The sequence below is a fragment of the Xenopus tropicalis genome, chromosome 5, assembly GCF_000004195.4.
Source record: "Xenopus tropicalis strain Nigerian chromosome 5, UCB_Xtro_10.0, whole genome shotgun sequence".
NCBI lineage: Eukaryota > Metazoa > Chordata > Amphibia > Anura > Pipidae > Xenopus > Xenopus tropicalis.
In genome coordinates this window covers 73,488,897-73,508,594 of record NC_030681.2, presented here as the reverse complement: position 1 = coordinate 73,508,594, position 19,698 = coordinate 73,488,897, and the positions used below count along the sequence as shown (strand labels likewise).

The following is a 19,698-nucleotide window of genomic DNA, read 5'->3' as shown; positions in this document are numbered from 1 at the left end:
AAAATATTTTTGATCAGTATGTACAGAAAACAATAAAAACAATGCAAACTTAATGTATTTATGTGAGCCTTCGTTCTGCACAATAAGGAAAGCTTTTCTTAGCTGGTGTTTTTCATAGCCATTGGGAACATATAAAATTCTAGTCCTTCATGTCCTAATCCAAGATATTATAATATGTGTGTACATGTGCAGTCAGTATGACAATATGGATTGAACTATAGTGACAAATGATTATGTTCTGTACTTATCTTGCTACAAACAGCCCATCTGCTGACCAACCTTTCAAAGGAAGTATATTATAGAATTATACAGGTTCCAGATAAACAGCTTTCTGGAGAAAGTGGGTCTCAAAAATATACCTCCCCACTTAACCAACATTATGCGAACAACCTCATCTAATAAAAATAATAAATAAAGCTCAAATTTAATTATAAACATTTAAAACTACTGGTCAGTAAAAAAAATTATGATATTATGCTGCAGCAGCTTAAGGGTAGCAATATGGAGAAAGTAATCATCTGGCTTAATTATACAAGAGTAACAACTATATTATAGTGAGGGTATAACAATATAAGCTAATTCAGATTTCATGCTCTCGTAACCATATTATAGCTGGCTCCAATTGTATGTATGACTAATTTAAAGCGCTACTAGGATACAAACCACTGTTCAAGTTTACAACATAAAAAATACACACGGAAAGAACAACATTATAATAAATAAGTATATACAGTACAAATATATATGGTGCATTCTCAAAACCCCTGGGCACAAGTTGAAGAGCACTATGGGGAAGAGTGCGCCCTAAGTGCTCATCTTAAGTGCACGTGCCTAGGTGTGTGATGCTCATTGCAGTGAGCACTAGATAAAAAACCTGGCACTCCCTGCAAAGAGCAGCATCAGGAGGCCCACTCCAGCCCTGCCTTAATGCCCTGTCAGGGCAGGCCTGATGCAGCCTGTGCCTCTTTTCACTCCATAACTGGTGTGTCTTAATGATGCTTTAGATCTGGCCCCTTTTGAATCTCGCACAGCTTAAGGTTTTTCACACATTGCCCCACACAGTGGGCAAAGTTCCCAATTTTTTATGAAATGTTTTTATGTATATTTTACAATATTAAGCTCTAATTGTGTTTTTATCTGTGCCAGTTAAGAGTGTATGCCCTTCAGTCTGTATCTGTGTTTATCTAAAAGCATCCATGTATGCAAAAATCAATACGAAAGCATTGGCTGCTCTGTCTTATGCCAAAGGGCACAAAATGATGGGGAAATGTCCTTTTAAAGAACATTTAAATTTGTTATACTGGTATAGGATCTCTTATCTGGAACCCCATTATCCAGACATTTCCAAATTACGGAAAGGCCATCTTCTATAAATTTCGTTAATTAAGTATTTCACATTTGAAAACATGATTTTCCTTTTCTCTGTAATAATAAAACAGTACCTTGCACTTGATTCCAACTAAAGGTGGCCATACACGGACCGATTTTTTACTTACAAACGACCGATTCCCGAACGATCCGATGCTATCGTTAAGTTATCGTATAGTTGGTGGTGTACGAACGATCGTCGGCCCACTAAACGAGCCGACATTATCGTCCCCAAAATCGATCGGCCAGGTTTAAAAATTTTGGTCGTTTAACGATAAAATCTGCCAGTTGGTGTGAGTGTCAGACATTTGTCTTTCAACGATTGTTCTCTGCGCATGTCACGATTGCCAGCAGCAGAAGTCAACGACATCGATCGTACGTAGATGTACGATCGTAGGTATTTTACGATAATGATGCGACAAAATCTTTCCCGAATTATCGTTGCCCGTGGATGGCATATCGTATGGGAACTCGATCGCCATACGATCGTTTGTCGATATAATCGTTCATCGCACAACGAGCGAAATCGCCTCGTGTATGGCCACCTTTAGGTATCATAAATCCTTATAAGAGGCAAAACAATGCTATTGGGTTTATTCAATGTTTAAATGACTTAAGGTATTGAGCTCCAAATTACCCTTTATCTGGAAAACCCCAGGTCCTGAACATTCTGGATAAAAGGTCCCATACCTGTACATACCAATAAATTATTTTTTCTGAGTCCTCGTAAAAGCGGAACAGGTAACAGAGAGGTTAAGGCAGGATGGCAATTTACAAAAATAGGCTATCTTCTGAGGGTCCCCCTCTTCTCAGCATGGATTAGAGGATTCAGAGGTAAGGCAAAAAAAACCACTGCACCTCTGCAGATTCAGCCTTTTTTTTTTTTTCTTACTGCACTTGGCAAACATGCTTCTCTTATTTCTACACACTAAAAGGCCTGGCCTGACCTGGCTTCTGAGCCACCCACCTTAGACATAGGGGACCAGCCTAAGGCTCCTGCAGTCACCCCACTTGTAAAAAGGGCAAGTAAACATGTGAAAGGCAAAGAACACATGCTAGCTCCCAAAAAGTGTATATACCTGAATGGTTTCAACCATTTCACTCTGTACTTCTGGGAATGTCTGCATCAGTAAAGAAGCTGGCATCTCTCTAATTCAACATAATTCAGCCACTACTAAATCACTGGTAACTGCATCTTTATCTGACACGGCACCCGCTGCAGAAGATGATTAACCCAAAGGGTGATTGGGAGAGAGCTGACCCTCTCCCTCATACTGCTAAATCATCACTAAAAATTGACATTTTCAAAATCCTTAGGGAAGGGTTTATACCATGTGAATACTACTTTTCCTGCATTTTAAGTCTATTTTTTTAAATTACATAATTTTTACAAAAAAACCCAAATTGTATGTACCCCTGTTTTATATTTTCCAGGATTTTATATTTTTTTCCACAGTCCCTGGAAAATTTAATATAGCGATTTGACTGTAGTTTCCATAAAAGAGAAAAATGTTGAGATGCTATAGGAATTGTGGGAAGATAAAGCTATAAAGGGAATTTAGAGTAGAGGTACATCACAACACAAGATAACAAAATTTAAAAAAGTATTTATGCAAAATGTTTCTGTGTATCATCAAGTTCCTCTTGATATTATAAGCTACTTTTACTGCTATACTAAATGATTCTGTCAGACAATTTAAGTTCTCTCGGTCAAGTATGTAATCTTCAAAAGTGTGAGAAAAAAAAATTTCAATTATTTTTATGTTCTTATGTCTTAAGTGAGATTATATCATGCAGGATATTATACTTGATGGTGATATTCTTCTTCAACTTTAAGCACATTTGTAAAAATTTTTAATTCACTGAAGCAATAGTGACACATTCCAGGTTTTAACAGGAGCATATCACTATGCCTATATAAACCATAGTGTTGCTCATTTTTGCTAATAGAGGGAATTAAATTAAAGGAGAACTAAACTTTAAAGTTTAATGATGGATGCCTTCTACCGCCCACCCTTTCTACCCAACCAAAGAAACCAGACAGGACAGCCCCAACTTCCAGTACTTGTAAGCTGGCAATCGACAACCAAGAGCATGCACATTTCAAACAAGGAATATTTACCTTCTTTTTAAGATGGGCTTATTCAGTTGGTTTTATATAAAAAAGTTGTATAACCACTATCTGAAATTCCACAAATAAATATAGATATTTTTTTTTTAAAACATCCCTTAAGTTGATAGTATTATGCAGTTTGGGATCACACTGGGAGCAGCTTGGCTGAGGGGTGCAGCTTGGCAGTATAGCAGCTTAAAGTATAGCAAATTTAAGTATACTTTAATGAGTTAGACAGAGTTGGACAGCAGTTGGAACAACAGTGAACATATTCCATCTGGGACTTCACCTGAAAATGACTACACTCACTTCATTCCTGTTGATTGTATGCATGGTGCTCCCTAAGGTAGTCTCTTCCTTTAACCCTCCTGTTGCCTGTCCATACTCCATACACATATCCTCCTCCCTGCTCCCATCTACATACTCCGGCTCCTTTACCCTTTATAATTACCTACACCTCTGTTCCCCGGTCTCTGTTCGTACGCGGAGGCGCAATCATTTTAAATCCTCTGCTCATATCTACTCACTCTTTTTCCTACTATTACTGGCTGCAGGGGATATCTCTCCAAACCCCGGGCCCTGCTCCATACCTACTTACATTCGTCCTCGTCCTTCTGTCCCCATGCCTAAAGCCTGTCGTACCTCTGCTGCTTCTAACCTTATTCAGGTTCCCACTCTTCCCTCCTCCTGCCTTCCGTTTTCCTGTGCCCTTCTTAATGTCCGTTCCTTAACTAACAAAGCTACACTAATCCATGATCTGTTCTGCTCTAAATCATTTCATCTCCTCGCACTAACTGAAACCTGGCTGTTACAGAATGACACCTCCACTGAAGCAGCACTCTCTCATGGCGGTCTGTCTTTCTCCCACACCCCCCGGGCCACTGGACGCGGTGGGGGAGTTGGAATTCTCCTCTCCTCCCGTTGCCGGTTCGCACCTATTCCTATTCCCCCTGCTTATTTGTTTAATTCATTTGAGGTGCAAGCCATTCAGATCTTCCATCCTCTCTCTGTACGAGTGGCTGTCATTTACAGACCCCCGTCAGCTTCCTCCCCTGCTACCTTCCTCTCTGATTTTGAAACCTGGCTCTCCTTTTTCCTCTCTACTGACGGCCCTGCAATCATCCTTGGGGATTTCAACTCCCACATTGATGATCCCTCGCAACCCTGGCCCTCACGTTTTCTACGCCTAACCTCCTCCTTTGAACTCCAGCAGTGGACAAATGCTCCGACTCATAAGGATGGCCACTTTCTGGATTTAGTCTTTACTAAAAATCTGTCCCTGTCTGATTTTAACAGTGTCCCCTTTCCCTTCTCTGACCATCACCTCGTTACATTTTCTGTCTCTCACTCTCCTTCCCAACCTGCTTCTTCCCCCGCTGTATTAATTAGAAACACACGTGGCGTAGATCTCCCGGCCTTAGCTCGCTCTTTCAGGTCCAGTCTCTCCTCCTTCAATGAGTTGTCTGACCCTGATACCCTGGTTTGCGAGTACAACAGAATACTAGCCTCCACTATTGATTCATTTGCACCCCTTCAGCCTAAGCGCACTCGGGTGCAAAACCCCCGCCCCTGGCTGAATGTGCAGACCAAATTCCTACACTCCTGTGCGAGGTCTGCGGAACATATGTGGAGGAAATCCCGTACGCAAGCAGACTTTATCCACTATAAATTCCTATTAGCCTGCCTCAATTCTGCCCTGTCGAAGGCTAAACAGGAATACTACAACACCCTCATAAACAGTAATAAATCCAACCCAAAACGCCTATTTTCCATATTCAATACCCTTCTGCGTCCCTCGCAGACTCCATCACCTGACTTTATGCACTCCCCCCAGGACTTTGCTGATTTCTTCCTGAACAAAGTGGAGTCCATCCGCAATCAAATTCCCCCCTCTAATAATACTAACCAGCTCCTCCTTCCTCAGCCCCCCTCTGCATGTCTTAGCTTATTTGGTCCCGTAACTGGCTCTGAAGTCTCCCGGCTTCTGTTGTCGGCTCCGCTCACCACTTGCTCTCTAGACCCCATGCCTTCTTCTCTTCTCAAACACTGTGCTGCTGATCTTACTCCGGCTCTTACTCACATCTTCAACTCTTCTCTGTCTTCTGGAAGTTTCCCCTCTTCTTTCAAACAGGCCTGTGTCAAGCCCATCCTTAAAAAGGCCACGCTGGACCCGTCTTGTCTCTCTAACTACCGTCCTGTCTCGCTTTTACCGCTTGCCTCCAAAATCTTAGAGCGCATTGTCTTCTCCCGTATCACTAACTTCCTTAATGCACATAATTTACTGGACCAGCTGCAATCTGGCTTTCGGCCTGCGCACTCTACTGAGACAGCGTTGTGCAGAGTTACGAATGATCTTCAGGTTGCCAAAGCCAGTGGTCACTTTTCTGTACTAGTCCTCCTAGATCTATCGGCTGCGTTTGATACGGTTGACCACTCCCTCCTAATGCAAATTCTGCATTCGATTGGTCTCCGTAGTCAGGCTGCATCCTGGATCTCTTCCTACCTCTCTAACCGTTCATTCACTGTCTCCTACGCTAACAAAGTCTCATCTCCAGTTCCTCTTAATGTGGGGGTAACCCAAGGCTCTGTACTTGGGCCGTTGTTGTTCTCCCTTTACACGTTGTCTTTGGGAGATCTTATCTGTTCATTTGGCTTCAAATAACATCTGTATGCTGATGATACCCAAATTTACTTTTCAACCCCTTCATTAACAGTTGAAACTGAGACTCAAATCTCTAACTGCCTCCTGGCTATCTCCAATTGGATGAACCAACGCCACCTCAAACTCAACCTAACAAAAACTGAACTAATGATCTTTCCGCCTAAACCTGGTCCTACCCCCCCCTTTTCTATCTCTATTGAAGGCACCCTTATCAACCCTGTCAATTCCATGTGTTGTTTGGGGGTGATCTTTGACTCCAGTCTCTCCTTCTCTGACCATACTAACACCACTGTCAAAACCTGTCACTTTTTCTTACGCAATATTGCCAAAATCCGGCCCTTTCTTTCTACTGTAACAGCTAGGCTGCTCATGCATGCCCTCATCCTATCCCGACTTGACTACTGTAACCTGCTGCTAACCGGCCTCCCTAATTCCCATCTTTCCCCCCTACAGTCTATATTAAACACCGCTGCCAGAATTCTCCTCCTCTCATCCAGGAGAGTTCAGGCGCTTCCGCTGCTAAAGGCCTTATCATGGCTTCCTGTTAAACAAAGAATAGTTTACAAACTCCTTCTCTTAACCTTCAAAGCCCTCCATTCCTCTGCTCCTCACTACATCTCTTCCCTGGTGTCTCCGTACGACTCCTTCGTTCCTCGCAGAGCAACCGTTTGGTTGCGCCTCCCACTACTACTGCTGTTTCCCGCCTTAAACCCTTCTGCCTTGCTGCCCCTTACATTTGGAATTCCCTCCCTGATGTCCTCCGGAGAGAATCCTCCCTCAGTCTTTTTAAAACTAAACTTAAAGACTACCTTATGGAGCACTCGCCCAGCACCTGATCTGGAAACTGGCACTTGTACTGTAATGTCACCCACTGTGACCTATAGAACTTATATTTGCCTATTTGTGTCTGTTAGTTACCCCTCCCATATAGATTGTAAGCTCTACGGGGCAGGGACCTCCTTCATCTTGTGTTTCTGACTCTTATTGCAACTGCACTTTGTATTTATTGTATTTATTGTTGTACTTTGTATTTATCCATTATCTTTAACCCCCCTATCTGTATTAATGAATTCTACTGTACAGCGATGCGTACATAAGTAGCGCTTTATAAATAAAGATATACATACATACATAGTTCCTTCCCTCACCTTGTTCTATTGTGAAGTAATGGATTCTAGGAATTGAACTATTTCTAATTTCCTAAAAATCTATGCACCACCAACTATGGAAAGCAGAGAGACTTAAAATCCCACAATCCATCACTTAACAATGCTGGAAAATGGTTTGTTGTGTACTGTGGTTTCCTTTGCATCTAAATACATTTATATTTTTGGGGGAAGTTAGGAAGAAAGGGAGTAAAATTTCCCTTATAAAATAAATTCAGTTTTGAAACATGTCTTGGAATTGTCATTTGGCATTATGTCCAGGATGAGATAAAATGAAAGAGCTTAAAATAGCAACTTGTCATTCTCTTTTTAGTCTCTTTAGTGCTTGTGATTGCAAAACAAATGATTCTACTGAGCAGCTTGCCATTGTTTATTAAATAATATTTCCCTACAATCAAACTACTGATAATTGAAATAGTAAAGAGGCAAGTCTAATGAATCCTAATTGGTGTGCCCCACAAATACTAACCATCTTCATTTATAGATTAATCATATAAGGGCTGATGTGGGCTGAAAATTCAGTCAGATACTGATTGGGCCAGAGGAATCTAGACATCGCATTAACTGCATTAATTGCATTTGGCTGTGTATGGCATAGCAGCTGAAATAGGCAAAGATCCAATCATTACTTGTCCTGGCTAAACTAGCCAATATTTACATGTATGCCAAACTTAACTTATTACATCTGGGTCACTTGTGTTTTCAAATACAGTTTAGAACACTGGCACATACAGCCAGGTCACAATTGTTTTGTAGAAAATGTGATGTTGCATTGTATAAAGCTGGGGTATGCCCCAACAATATGTGATGTTGCAAATTATTAAAGTTATACTGAGAACTTCCCTCATTACATGGCCCCGATTGACAACATTCTACCTTATTAAGCCTTCTTTTCAGGTTTTCTCAGCCATCTGTTATTAACAAAATTAGTACATTATAAATTCTATACAAATGCTTTCATTTCACCAGTTACTGTTTTAGAAAGGTAATGCACATAGCCTGGTAAATCCCTGCCTAAATATCTAAATGTTGCTTTACTGAAATCATCACGAGAATTGCTAAGACACAAGCTCCATGCTACAGAGCTCATTTAATTGAAACATTAGGCCCTTCTGAGCTTTCAGCAGCAAGGAGGAAACCATACCCATGTAATTTATTCAAGAGTAAACTGTCAAACTCAATCAGATCATCCCTTTTATGACAATGTTGTGGAGTGGAAGTGGAATATAAAATTATATGTTACACAACTGCATGAAATTCAGTACAGTAAAATCATCTAACCCTCTCTGTGCCAGAAATCAGCACTAATGTTGTTATCCCTCATAAAAATGGTTAAAATGGAAATACAAAACATTCAAATATATACAGTGGTGCTCGAAAGCTTGTAAAGCCTTTAAAATTTATTTTTTTATCAACATGACCTAAAAAATTATCTGATTTTCAAAGTCCTAAAAGTAGATGAAGAAAACCTAGTGAAACAAATGAAACAAAAATTATTATATTTAGCCATGTATTTATTGAAAATAAAATGATCCAATAACATACATGCACGTGGCAAAATTAAGCATTTGGTTTGACCACCTTGTGCAGCAATAACTGCAATGAAACCTTTCTGGTAACTGTTGATCAGTCCTGCACATCAACTCGGAGGATTTTAGCCCATTCCTCCTTACAGAACAGCTTCAGCTCTTGGATATTGAGTTTTCTCACATGAACCGCTCACTTTAGGTCTTTCCACAACATTTCAATTGGATTAAGGTCAGGACTTTGACTTGGCCATTCCAGAACATTCACTTTATTCTTCTTTAACCATACTTTGGTAGAACAACTTGTGTGTTTAGGATCGTTGTCTTGCTTCACGACGCACTGTCTCTTGAGATTCAGTTCACAAACAGATGTCTTGAAATTTTCCTTTAAAATTTTCTGCTATAGTTCAGAAATCATTGTTCCATCAATGATGGCCATCCGTCCAGGCCCAGATGCAGCAAAACAGGCCCAAACCAGAACACACTCACCACCATGCTTCTTGTGCTGGAATGCAGTGTTTTTCTTTCTCCAAATGTATCGCTCCTCATTTAAGACAAAAAGTTCTATTCTGGCTTCATCCCTCCACAAAGGAAGGGATGGTTCACATGATCTTTAGCAAACTGTAGATAGTCAGCAATATTTCTGGGGGAGAGCAGTGGCTTTCTCCTTACTACCCTGCCATACACACTATTGCTGTTCAGTGTTCTCCTGATAGTGGAATCATAAACATCAACATTACCAAGTGTGAGACAGGCCTTCATTTGTCTTCATACCCTGGATTCCTTTGTAACCTTTCGAACTCGGACGCCTTGGACCACTTCTGGGTAAGGTAACAATCTTGAATTTCCTCCATTTGTACACAATCTGTCTGAATGTTGATTGGTGGAGTGCAAAACTCTTTAGAGATAGTCCTGTAGCCTTTTCCAGCTTTATGGGCATGAACAACTCTATTTCTGAGGTCCTCAGACACCGCCTTTGTTTGAGCCATGATACACATCCACAAATGTGTTGTGTGAATCCCCCTTCTGACTCTGATTTCACCTTCAAATTATACAATAATCCTAAGGATTTAATTACTTTTGCCACATGCTGATGTTATTGAATAATTTATTTTAAAAAATACATGACCAAATATAATATTTTTTGTCTCATTTATGTAACTACATTGTCTTAATCTACTGAAGATTATGCTTTAGGTCACATTCATATAAAAATATAGATTTTAAAGAGTTCATAAACTTTCGAGAACCACTGTATCATGAGCAGATTAAATAATTGGGCAAAATGAGCAGTTAACAAGGATGTACCAGGACAAGGTGGCCACCACTAAAAGGGGAGGGGGGACTTTTTTTTTTTAGCTTTATTCCCTAAGCTGGTAGAACTTCGCTGCATTATACAGGTAAAGTAAATATGGTAAAGGCACATACGTTAAATTTATACACTCAATATGGATGATTTGTGAATGACAATAAAGTGTTCTAAACTGGCCCATAAATAATACTGTAATGAAAAATAAGTCCATGTCAGTAACATTAACAACTAACGAAGACCCAGGCAATAACGGCATTGTTGAAGGAGTTAAAGAAGAAGTTAAATCACTGGGGGGTGCCAAATGCTAGGTACTCTGCAATGATTATAATCACTTAACTGATACCTTTGGCCAGTGCTCCTGTTAGCAGAAAACTGCACAGGGTATTTTTCAGCAACTAACATGGAGCAATTGGCTTCTTACACTTCTTCATTCTTTAATGGTCCCAGGCCAACACATGCGCAGTAGAATAAAAAAAGCCTGGAGTGCCTAGCATTTGGCAGTTCCCAGTAATTTGATCTTTCCTTCTTCAAGAACTGTGTCCATACTTGCATACCCGCCCAACTGTCCCGCTTTCCGGGGGCCAGTCCCGGTTTTAATAGCACATCCCACTGTCCAGGATAGTTACATGAATGTCCCGCATTTCCGTAATAGATTACGGAAATGCGGGACATTCATGGTACTATCCCTGACAGCGGGATGCGCTGGCTTGTGCGGCTTCTGTTTCTTCTGTGGCGGCGACAGGCCCTTTTATAAGGTTGCGCCCTGTGTGTACTGACGTCACACGTACACATGGGGCGCAACCTTATAAAAAGGCCTGTCGCCACCGCACAAGGAACAGAAGGGCACTGTGTATGGGGGGTACTGTCTATCGGGGCACTGTGTATGGGGGGGTACTGTGTATGGGGGCAATTGGGGGCACTTTCTATGAGGGCACTGTGTATTGGGGGGCAAAACTGGTACATAGTTATAACTCACTTATTACTGACTGCCTTCTCTCTATATTTGTATTTTATATGTAGGAGTTGCTATATTGTTTTCCTTAGGTAGTACAGTATGAGGGTATAGCACATTTGCGTCTGATCCCACCATTCCAACTATATAAAAGGAGTATTTTTGGAAAATAAAAATGGGATGTGGTAATTGGGGCATGGCCACAAAATTGGGTGTGGTCAAAAAAATTTGCCGCGATGTGCGTGCCAAATGTCGCACTTTTCATTTTTAAAATGTTGGGAGGTATGTACTTGAACCAGCAAGGATAATTTATCCTCAGGAAGTTACAACTGTCCATTTTCTTGCTGTGGTGTATTTAATGCAACCAAGTCTGTAAAAGGGATTTATCATATGCTGATTGTGTATAAATTAAATCTAAATAATTTTTATATATAAACATACCCTACATTTAGCATCATTGTATATTTATTTTATGAATACCTTTGTCATGAACAGTTCCAGATAGCCTGTATATGTCAGCTCTCACTAATAGCTTCAATTCAGCACAGAAATTGACTTAACCTTGTAAATGCCAATAATGCCCTTACTTTCACCCCTGTAGGCTAACTGGTTTAATTTACAACAAGTGGGGAGCGCCAACTGGTTTAATACGTTTCTTTGAAAAATATACTGTTAAAATACCTAATATATTTCCAGTATCTAATATTTTCATCTGCTTGTTCCAACAGCAATCTTTGGAATACCGTATATACTCGAGTATAAGCCAAGTTTTCAAGCACCCAAAATGTGCTGAAAAAGTCACCCTTGGCTTATACTCGAGTCGGGTGACATGGTTCCCTCCAGACCCCGTTTGTGTAATCCCCTGCCAGGGTCGGACTGGCCCACTGGCTTACCTAGTTGAACCACAGGCAACTCTGAACTCAGCATACTCCGTGTAGAATGTGCACCGCCTGTCCAACTCTGAGTTTGGAGAAGTGGTCTGTTCTTAACAGGCTCCAGCTTATCTGTTTGGCAATAAATTGCAGAGTGTCGGCAACAGCGTCCCTCAGTCCGTGCAGGCTGACAGAGCAGGGAACAATGACCGTAAGGGGCTGCCGGAAGTAATACACTTTGCTCTGCACTGCACTATTTCATTTTTAGCTGTCCGACAGAAACGGAACCAGGGATGCAGTGGGAGTGCAGCAAGCTGCCTCTTGAGAAAAAAGTAAGTGTTCTTTGCCTAAATAAATTTTGGAGCTGACAGGTTAAGCTTAGGAGGTGGGATGAAAGCAGCTCTTTTGACTAGTTAGTTTTAAGGTCCTCTCATTTTGCATTAAATGTATATACTTTAGCTAAAATTTCAGTTTGTGGGGTTGTGTGAAATATGTCTGTGCTGTACCTGATCAGTAGTTACTTTTTAAATTCTGTTAAAATTATGAGCTAATATTTTTTAATCTGACTGGTCGTTTTTTATATTTAATTAGGGAACCTGTGGTGGGCCTCTAGTGTGCCAGTCTAACAGTGCTTACTGTCATATCAGAGTGGTTAATGCTTGGGATTAATGTGTTGTAAATGAATTTCTGTAAGGATATTACTGGTTTAAAATTTTTAGCGCTGTTCTATGACATTGGGGCCCTCAGCTTTTCCTTTTCACTTTTTGCCACATTTTGATGAGCTGGCCCTGCTTGTTTACACACATTGTTCTGGTGGGATCTGGTGGGCCCCTAGGTTGATGTTTTCTGGTGTGCCCCAGGCACCCCAGTCCGACACTTCCCCCCTCCACTTCCCGCTGCCCCAACCAACCCGACAGGCTAGAATGTACCTGTTAGCACGCACACTATTAACACACCTGGTTAATGCGTCACAGGACCCTGTACCTGCTGCAATTTCCCACCCTAGGCTTATACTCGAGTCAATACGTTTTTCCTGTTTTCTTAGGTAAAATTAGGTACCTTGGCTTATATTCGGATCGGCTTATACTCGAGTATATACGGTACTTCAGGGCTGGATGTCCAGGAGTTGCTGTTCTCTTTTCTGAACAGAAACCCCCTGCATTAAACTTTCCTTCTCAAAAACAGTTGATTTAGAAGAAATTAAATTTTAAAAGTGCACAAGGGAGCAATGACTGCATATTTAATAATTTACAAGGCTTTCCTTTTCCTTTAAGTTAACTGATTTTCTGAAAACAGGCTAAAATGAGCCAGTGTCAACTCATATATCCTGCCTGGTGAGATGCCTCTAGGCACAATTCTGTGCATCCCTGTGCAGAATGTCAGCCCATACTGTAAAATCATCTGTCATGGAGGCACTTAGGTGTAAACATACAAAACACACAGATGCTAAACTGAGACTCAATTTGATTACAATAAAAATACATGATGAAACTGTATTTTAGTAACATATAGTATATTTCATTAGATGTGTGTCAAATATACTGACATATTCAGCAAATGATAAATGACCTTTAAGCAGCATCTTATTTAAGAGTGAAAAGGGATTCTTTGCATGCAAAACAGCAGTTAGAGATACCAACGCCAGAAATTCAATCAGTTTTTACATCTATCATACATTGTCTTTGCATGCTAATTATAATTTTCCATAAATGTATTTACCCTTTGCACTTAGATTGCCTATCTGATCCCCTATGTTCCTCTATGAGGGGGCTGCCATATTTGTGCTACAATAGCCTGTTAGCATTAGAAGCTACAACTGACAAGCTAAGGAGGAACAATCAGGTTGGCAAAACAGTCAGGTTTAGGAACTTCAACTAACAATAGTTACAAATCAGCAAAAAACCATAAACAAGACCTATAGGTAACTTTTAATGTACTTTAAGGTTTTAAGTGAGTAAGTAAGTAAATTTTAAAGAGTAAGTAAGTTTTTTAGTGTCAGTATCACTTTAATACTTACAATAAGAATACATGCAAAATAGCTTGCTATCCTATTGAATTAAACAAGATCAAGGCCTCAGATGCTTGACCCATCCCTCCTTTTTAGCTGTGGTGCTGGGAGTAAAGGAAAATAAAGTGAACTGATTTGTGGGAATATATATTGCAATTTATATGAAAACACTAGCCTAAGGGGCACATTTACTAACCCACGAACGGGTCGAAATGAGTCCGATTGCGTTTTTTTCGTAATGATCGGTATTTTGCGATTTTTTCGTATTTTTTGCGATTTTTTCGGCGTCTTTACGAATTTTTCGTTACCAATACGATTTTTGCGTAAAAACGCAAGTTTTTCGTAGCCATTACGAAAGTTGCGTAAAATCTGGCGATTTTTCGTAGCGTTAAAACTTGCGCAAAAAGTTGCGCTTTTTTCATAGCGTTAAAACTTACGCGAAACTTTGCACCTTTTAAGTTTTAACGCTACGAAAAAGGCGCAACTTTTCGCGTAAGTTTTAACGCTACGGAAAAATCGGGCGATTTTACGCAACTTTCGTAATGGCTACGAAAAACTCGCGTTTTTACGCAAAAATCGTATTGGTAACGAAAAATTCGTAAAGACGCCGAAAAAATCGCAAAAAATACGAAAAAGTCGCAAAATGTTCGTTTTCAAGTCGGAACTTTTCCAATTCGGGTCGGATTCGTGGGTTAGTAAATCAGCCCCTAAGAATTACCTGTTGCTTACTAGATGTGCTTTTTTGCCATGAAAACAATGCCCTTGCAGACATTCTACCAACTGTACCTCCCATGTACTTCCATATAAATACTGGTGGCATTTCGGTTGTATTGAAAAAAGTCAAACTTATTGAAAATATGGCTTACTATGAAACACTATAGTTGTAAAACCTTTATTTTGCATTATGACTTCTTACTGGTACATTCAACGGCTATATTGAAGCACTGCACTATGCACAGGGTGCTAGGATTACAACTAATTGCTTTAAAGGACAATGAAAGGTTAATATAAATTAAAAGTAAGTCTAAAGGCATTCTTTTTAAGTACTTACTGCATATCTAAATTCCCAGATCCCTGCTTGCTTCTCTGAGATATGGTGCTGGCAGCCTACAGCAGTGTGAAGACTACAGTGACATCACTGAAATCTCTCAGTCCTTCCTGTAGGCTGCCAGCGGCAGCCTTCCTATTCTCTGAGCATGTGTGTAACTTGATCCTGTCTGCTGTTCTGAGCTACACATGCCCACCAGCCAATCAGAAGCGGATCTGGCAGAGGGGAGGGGGGGAGGAAATGAAACACATGTGCAGTATGAAGCAAGGAGGGAAAGGAAGGGAGAATACCTTTTTAGAGATGGCTGCCTGTTCTAGAAAATGTGAAGTAAGTGTGACTGAGTAAATATTTGATTAGGTGAGCCAAAAGTGTGGCATTTTTACTAAACAATAGGAGGACTATTGGGCAGTATGCTTTTTACATTTTGACTTGCATTCTCCTTTAAGCGTTAATGCAGCTTGAACTATCACTAGATGGACAGACATGTAAGAGGTCATATACTACTGCATGCACAGTTGCAGTTGGCCATAAAATTCTACTGATTAAGAGTACTTGAGTCAACATGCAGTCCTTGCACTTTCGAATAGTTGAGCTTGGTGCTGTTGAATCCTCCTGCCTCGAATTTTGTACATGTACGTCTACTGACGCAGGGGAACCCTGAAGCTACTGCCACCTCTGAAACAGGCGGTAGTTGAAGGGTTCCCAAAAATGTATGTGCAAATCAGAGTGCATGCATCATTTTCATGTTGAATGTTGGGAATTATACTAACTGCACCTTTTCAGTGCAACTGCATCCAGTTTGCATAGTGATGAAAGCACAAATAGGTCAATTTTCATGCACTGGCTAAAACTGTGCAACCAGAATTAAAATGGTAACACGGGGAAAACACTGTTTTGTGGGTAAATACCATGGGAATAGAGCTTGAAATTGGCACTTAGTCCACTGCACTTGCTGTCATCAATGATCCATATAATTATCTCCACTGCCAGAATAAATGTATACATAAATGTAAAGCTTCTACAAGCCTGCCTTTACTGAAACACTTTTCAGAAATCCTATGATTAGTGTGGAATGAGTATGGAAGTGCTCTGTACATGTCTATGTCTGATCATTGTCAACAGACTAAAAGGCACTAAATGTCTCAGTTTTCTACCTACAGGTTGGAACTGGTCCAGTTTGCAGCTAGCATTCCAGAAAGGCAGCCAGGTGAATAAAGCTACTTATAACAGGCTCTATTATCCTCAAAAGAATTGGTATTTTGGGAGCTAATGCAGAAATAAGAAGTTCAGGGCTTTAGAGGAAAACATCTTTCCAGTATTCCAGTTGTGCTGGCCTTCAAACTGGCTGAAGAATATATATCTAAGCTAAGAATCTATATTACATTCTCTGCAAAAGATGGTTATTTCATATGGTTGCTGTAAATGCAAGGACATCCTATAGAGAAAATATTTTAAAAGAAATATAATAATCTGGGTGCATCCTGAATTTTGTACAAAACACCATGATGAATGTTCCTCGCTTCGTGACCATAAAGTCTTTTAGCTGGGTCCCAAGCCTTTATTCGGGTTATGTTTGATGAAGTCTGTGGACCCAGCCGATAGACGCAAGTGTTTAAATAATTTATAAAAGCTGTGGACCACACACTTATGAGGCAGGGACAACTACTGTAGACTGCAGCAATTACTATCTTCAAATTTGTGTCTGTAAGATCCCACTCACATAGATTGTAAGCTGTAAGCTCTATTGGGCAGGGGCCTCCTTCAGTTTGTCTCTTTACCACTTAGCACTTAATCTTGAATGCAACTGTACTTTGCATTTATTTGTATTTATTATTGTATTGACCCCTGTTTGTTTTTTTACTGTACTGTTCTGATGTACGGCACTGCATACATAAGCAGCCCTACAGAAATAAAAATATACATACATGAAGAGAGACAAAGCACCTCTATGCATATATAGTTTCTTGCATAAACATTTTTGTTCACTATAACTTTTGAGAATGTATACCAATCACAGTGGCATTGTTTTATAGAAAAAAACATATACAACTTTATATCTGAATGTTAAGATTTATAACTTAAAATTCCAGATAAATGTGGATTAAAATGTTCCCTTATCAATAACTCACAGTAAAAAAACATAATTTTAATAAATAACTGAACAAGCTAGGAAAATAAACAAATGCTCAAAGATCTCATTCCTAATTGCTTAGGCTAAAGTGACCATGTTAAAATATTAATACGCCTGGATATGATTACTTGTTTTAAAGGTAACGCAGACTTCTATCACAGAGTAATGAAACAATGGCTAAGGTGATTCTGCCCAAGTTCTAAATGAAATGTACCAATATGATACTATTTATCCTTTGCTAAAAGTATCAAAGGCAATTAGCATATAGTTCTGTCAAGCCTTAATTCAGTTCCTTTATACCTGGTTTCATTACCATTCCTTGTTTAGAAGCCAGGTTAACAGCTTTATAAATAAATATATATATTTACTATCATCCATCATCCAATAAATAAAGTGTTGCCTAAGATTCATACCTTGGTCAGCTGTGCTATTTTTTTGCTCATCTTGAGGTGTAGTTCTGCAGTATACTCCATGCTCAAGCTGGCTTGATGTGCCATCACACCAGGAGAAGAGGGCACAAACTTGGCAGCCCCAACAGAAGCCCCTCCGCTGTAATAATTCTGTTGCTGCTGCCAACTCATTCCAGTCGCCATCTTCACAGCTTTATATCCCTCTCACCTCCCCCTAAAAATTAGTGAAGGGGGGGTTTGGGAAATTAGTGATACTCCAGAGACAATAAATCACAAAGGAATATTAATGAAAAAAGCAATGAACTGATATGCAGCCTCAGGGTTCTGACTATGCGGAGTGACTGTGGTAAGCACTGCTCTCTTCCCCTCCCGTGCGTGTGTGTGTATATAGCACAGTCTGAGCTAGAAAAACCAATGAAAGAACAGAATGAAAATGAGGGAGGGTGAGCAAGAGGAGAGGGATGTGTGTTTTTATAGTACATGCTAATATGTACACAATTTGCTCCTTTCAATAAACTGTGCATAGAAACATTAAGACACTTAACAATGAAGAAAGTCTTTCATTGTGGGAAAAATATATATACATAAAATATACATACATATCATTTATTTAGAAATAATATGGTTATGGTTTATTCCTTTACCCTTCATTCACTTTATTAGATTATGAAAATGAAATAAAAATAAAAAGTATTTCCATTTCATGATACATTTTATTTTCCATAATGGACTTCACTGTTATAAGCAGCCGATATTGTAAATTAGTTCAGATACCCAAAATGTATTCCCTGAAGCCAATACAAAACAAATTAAAATTAATTAGAACTGAATTAATGTAACAATTTACAGTAACCAGCATTAAAATAAGACTATTCTGCATGTAGATTTCTACAAAATCTGGTGTGGATGCCACTACTAATGCTGGCCTTTTATATTATAAGGGCAAAGCTGCACTGTGTGTTTTTTTTTGACATGGTTAATCTGGTTAATAATAGTGGGTGCTTGACTCTGAGGATGCCCCCTCTGTATTTCACCCAAACATATTGCCTATGGCTGAACTGTCCAGGCTTCGCATGCCAATGGCTTGCTTCACCATAACATGGATATTCTAGATGAATCTGATGATATTAGAATATTTTCTAAATGAAAACACACCCAATGACAGTCAACAACATAGAATTATATGCAACAGACAGTGCAAATTGCAGAAATGCCATAGATGATATTGGGGATGCAATTCACAATGAGGAGAATTCACAAAAGTGGAGGTAGCCCATTTTTGAAGTAAAAGTGGTGGAAAAACTGGTGGAAAACACTTTCTCCAGATTCACAGAAAATTAACAGAAATCCGCCTAAATTCCGACTCAACCGTCACTTTTCCGTTTTTAGTGAAAGAAAGACAGTTTACAGACACTTTTGTGAATTTGTCATTTAAACGACATTTATAAGACGTTTTAGCGACATTTTTTCCCGACATTTTCAAAATGGAGTAAAGCTCAGTGTAACTCAGTCTCCATTTCATACCTAAGGTAGGTATCCCCATTGGGGATCATTAACATATTAATGGAGATTAGTGACCTATTGTTAGGGGACAAGTTTCTGTCTAACCCTAGAACAATAGGTGCAAAAAGCCTCATTAACATTTTATAAACAAGTAAAACACTGATTAAAAAAAGTTTAACTTATATCTTATATATAAAAAGTTTTTACCTCACATTTGCATGATTATGCTAGTTTTAGCTTAATCAGTGAGGCAATAATAACATTTTGTGTGAATATATTGTAAACATTTTTATTAAAAGGAAAAGTAAAGCCTCCCAGGCAAATTTTTAGTTTTAGCAGCAGTGCCCCCTCTTTAATCCCTTCACTGACATTTGCCCTAACTTATCTGTGCCCCTATAGCATGTCCAAAACTACAGAGCTGCCTGACAGCATTGGTCCCCCACCTGTTCCCAGCAGCCATCTTGGTGATCAGCAAGCAGCACAGGCACACTGGCACCCAAACTGGGATATACAGGGTTGGACTGGCCCAACAGGGCACTGGATAAAAACCCAGTGAGCCCTAGTCCTTTTGGACCTCTATTCACCGGGCATGTTGGTGTGTGGGTCGGATTGCTGCTGCCCAGTAAT

General features: G+C 39.7%; 1 protein-coding gene across 4 annotated transcripts in view; it reads right to left on the bottom strand.

Annotated features, from left to right (window-relative positions):
• Nucleotides 1-19,698, bottom strand: part of fam184a (family with sequence similarity 184 member A) — a 114,570-nt gene that overhangs the window by 90,756 nt on the left and 4,116 nt on the right. For 3 of the 4 annotated variants that reach the window (XM_012963579.3, XM_018094307.2, XM_031902272.1), the window contains exon 2: nucleotides 17,572-17,782. In XM_012963579.3, coding sequence (XP_012819033.2) covers nucleotides 17,572-17,751 — 180 coding nt within the window. In that variant the 5' untranslated portion in view covers nucleotides 17,752-17,782. Of the gene's footprint in view, nucleotides 1-17,571; nucleotides 17,960-19,698 lie in introns of those variants that run through there. The other variant, XM_031902273.1, reaches the window with a different exon arrangement.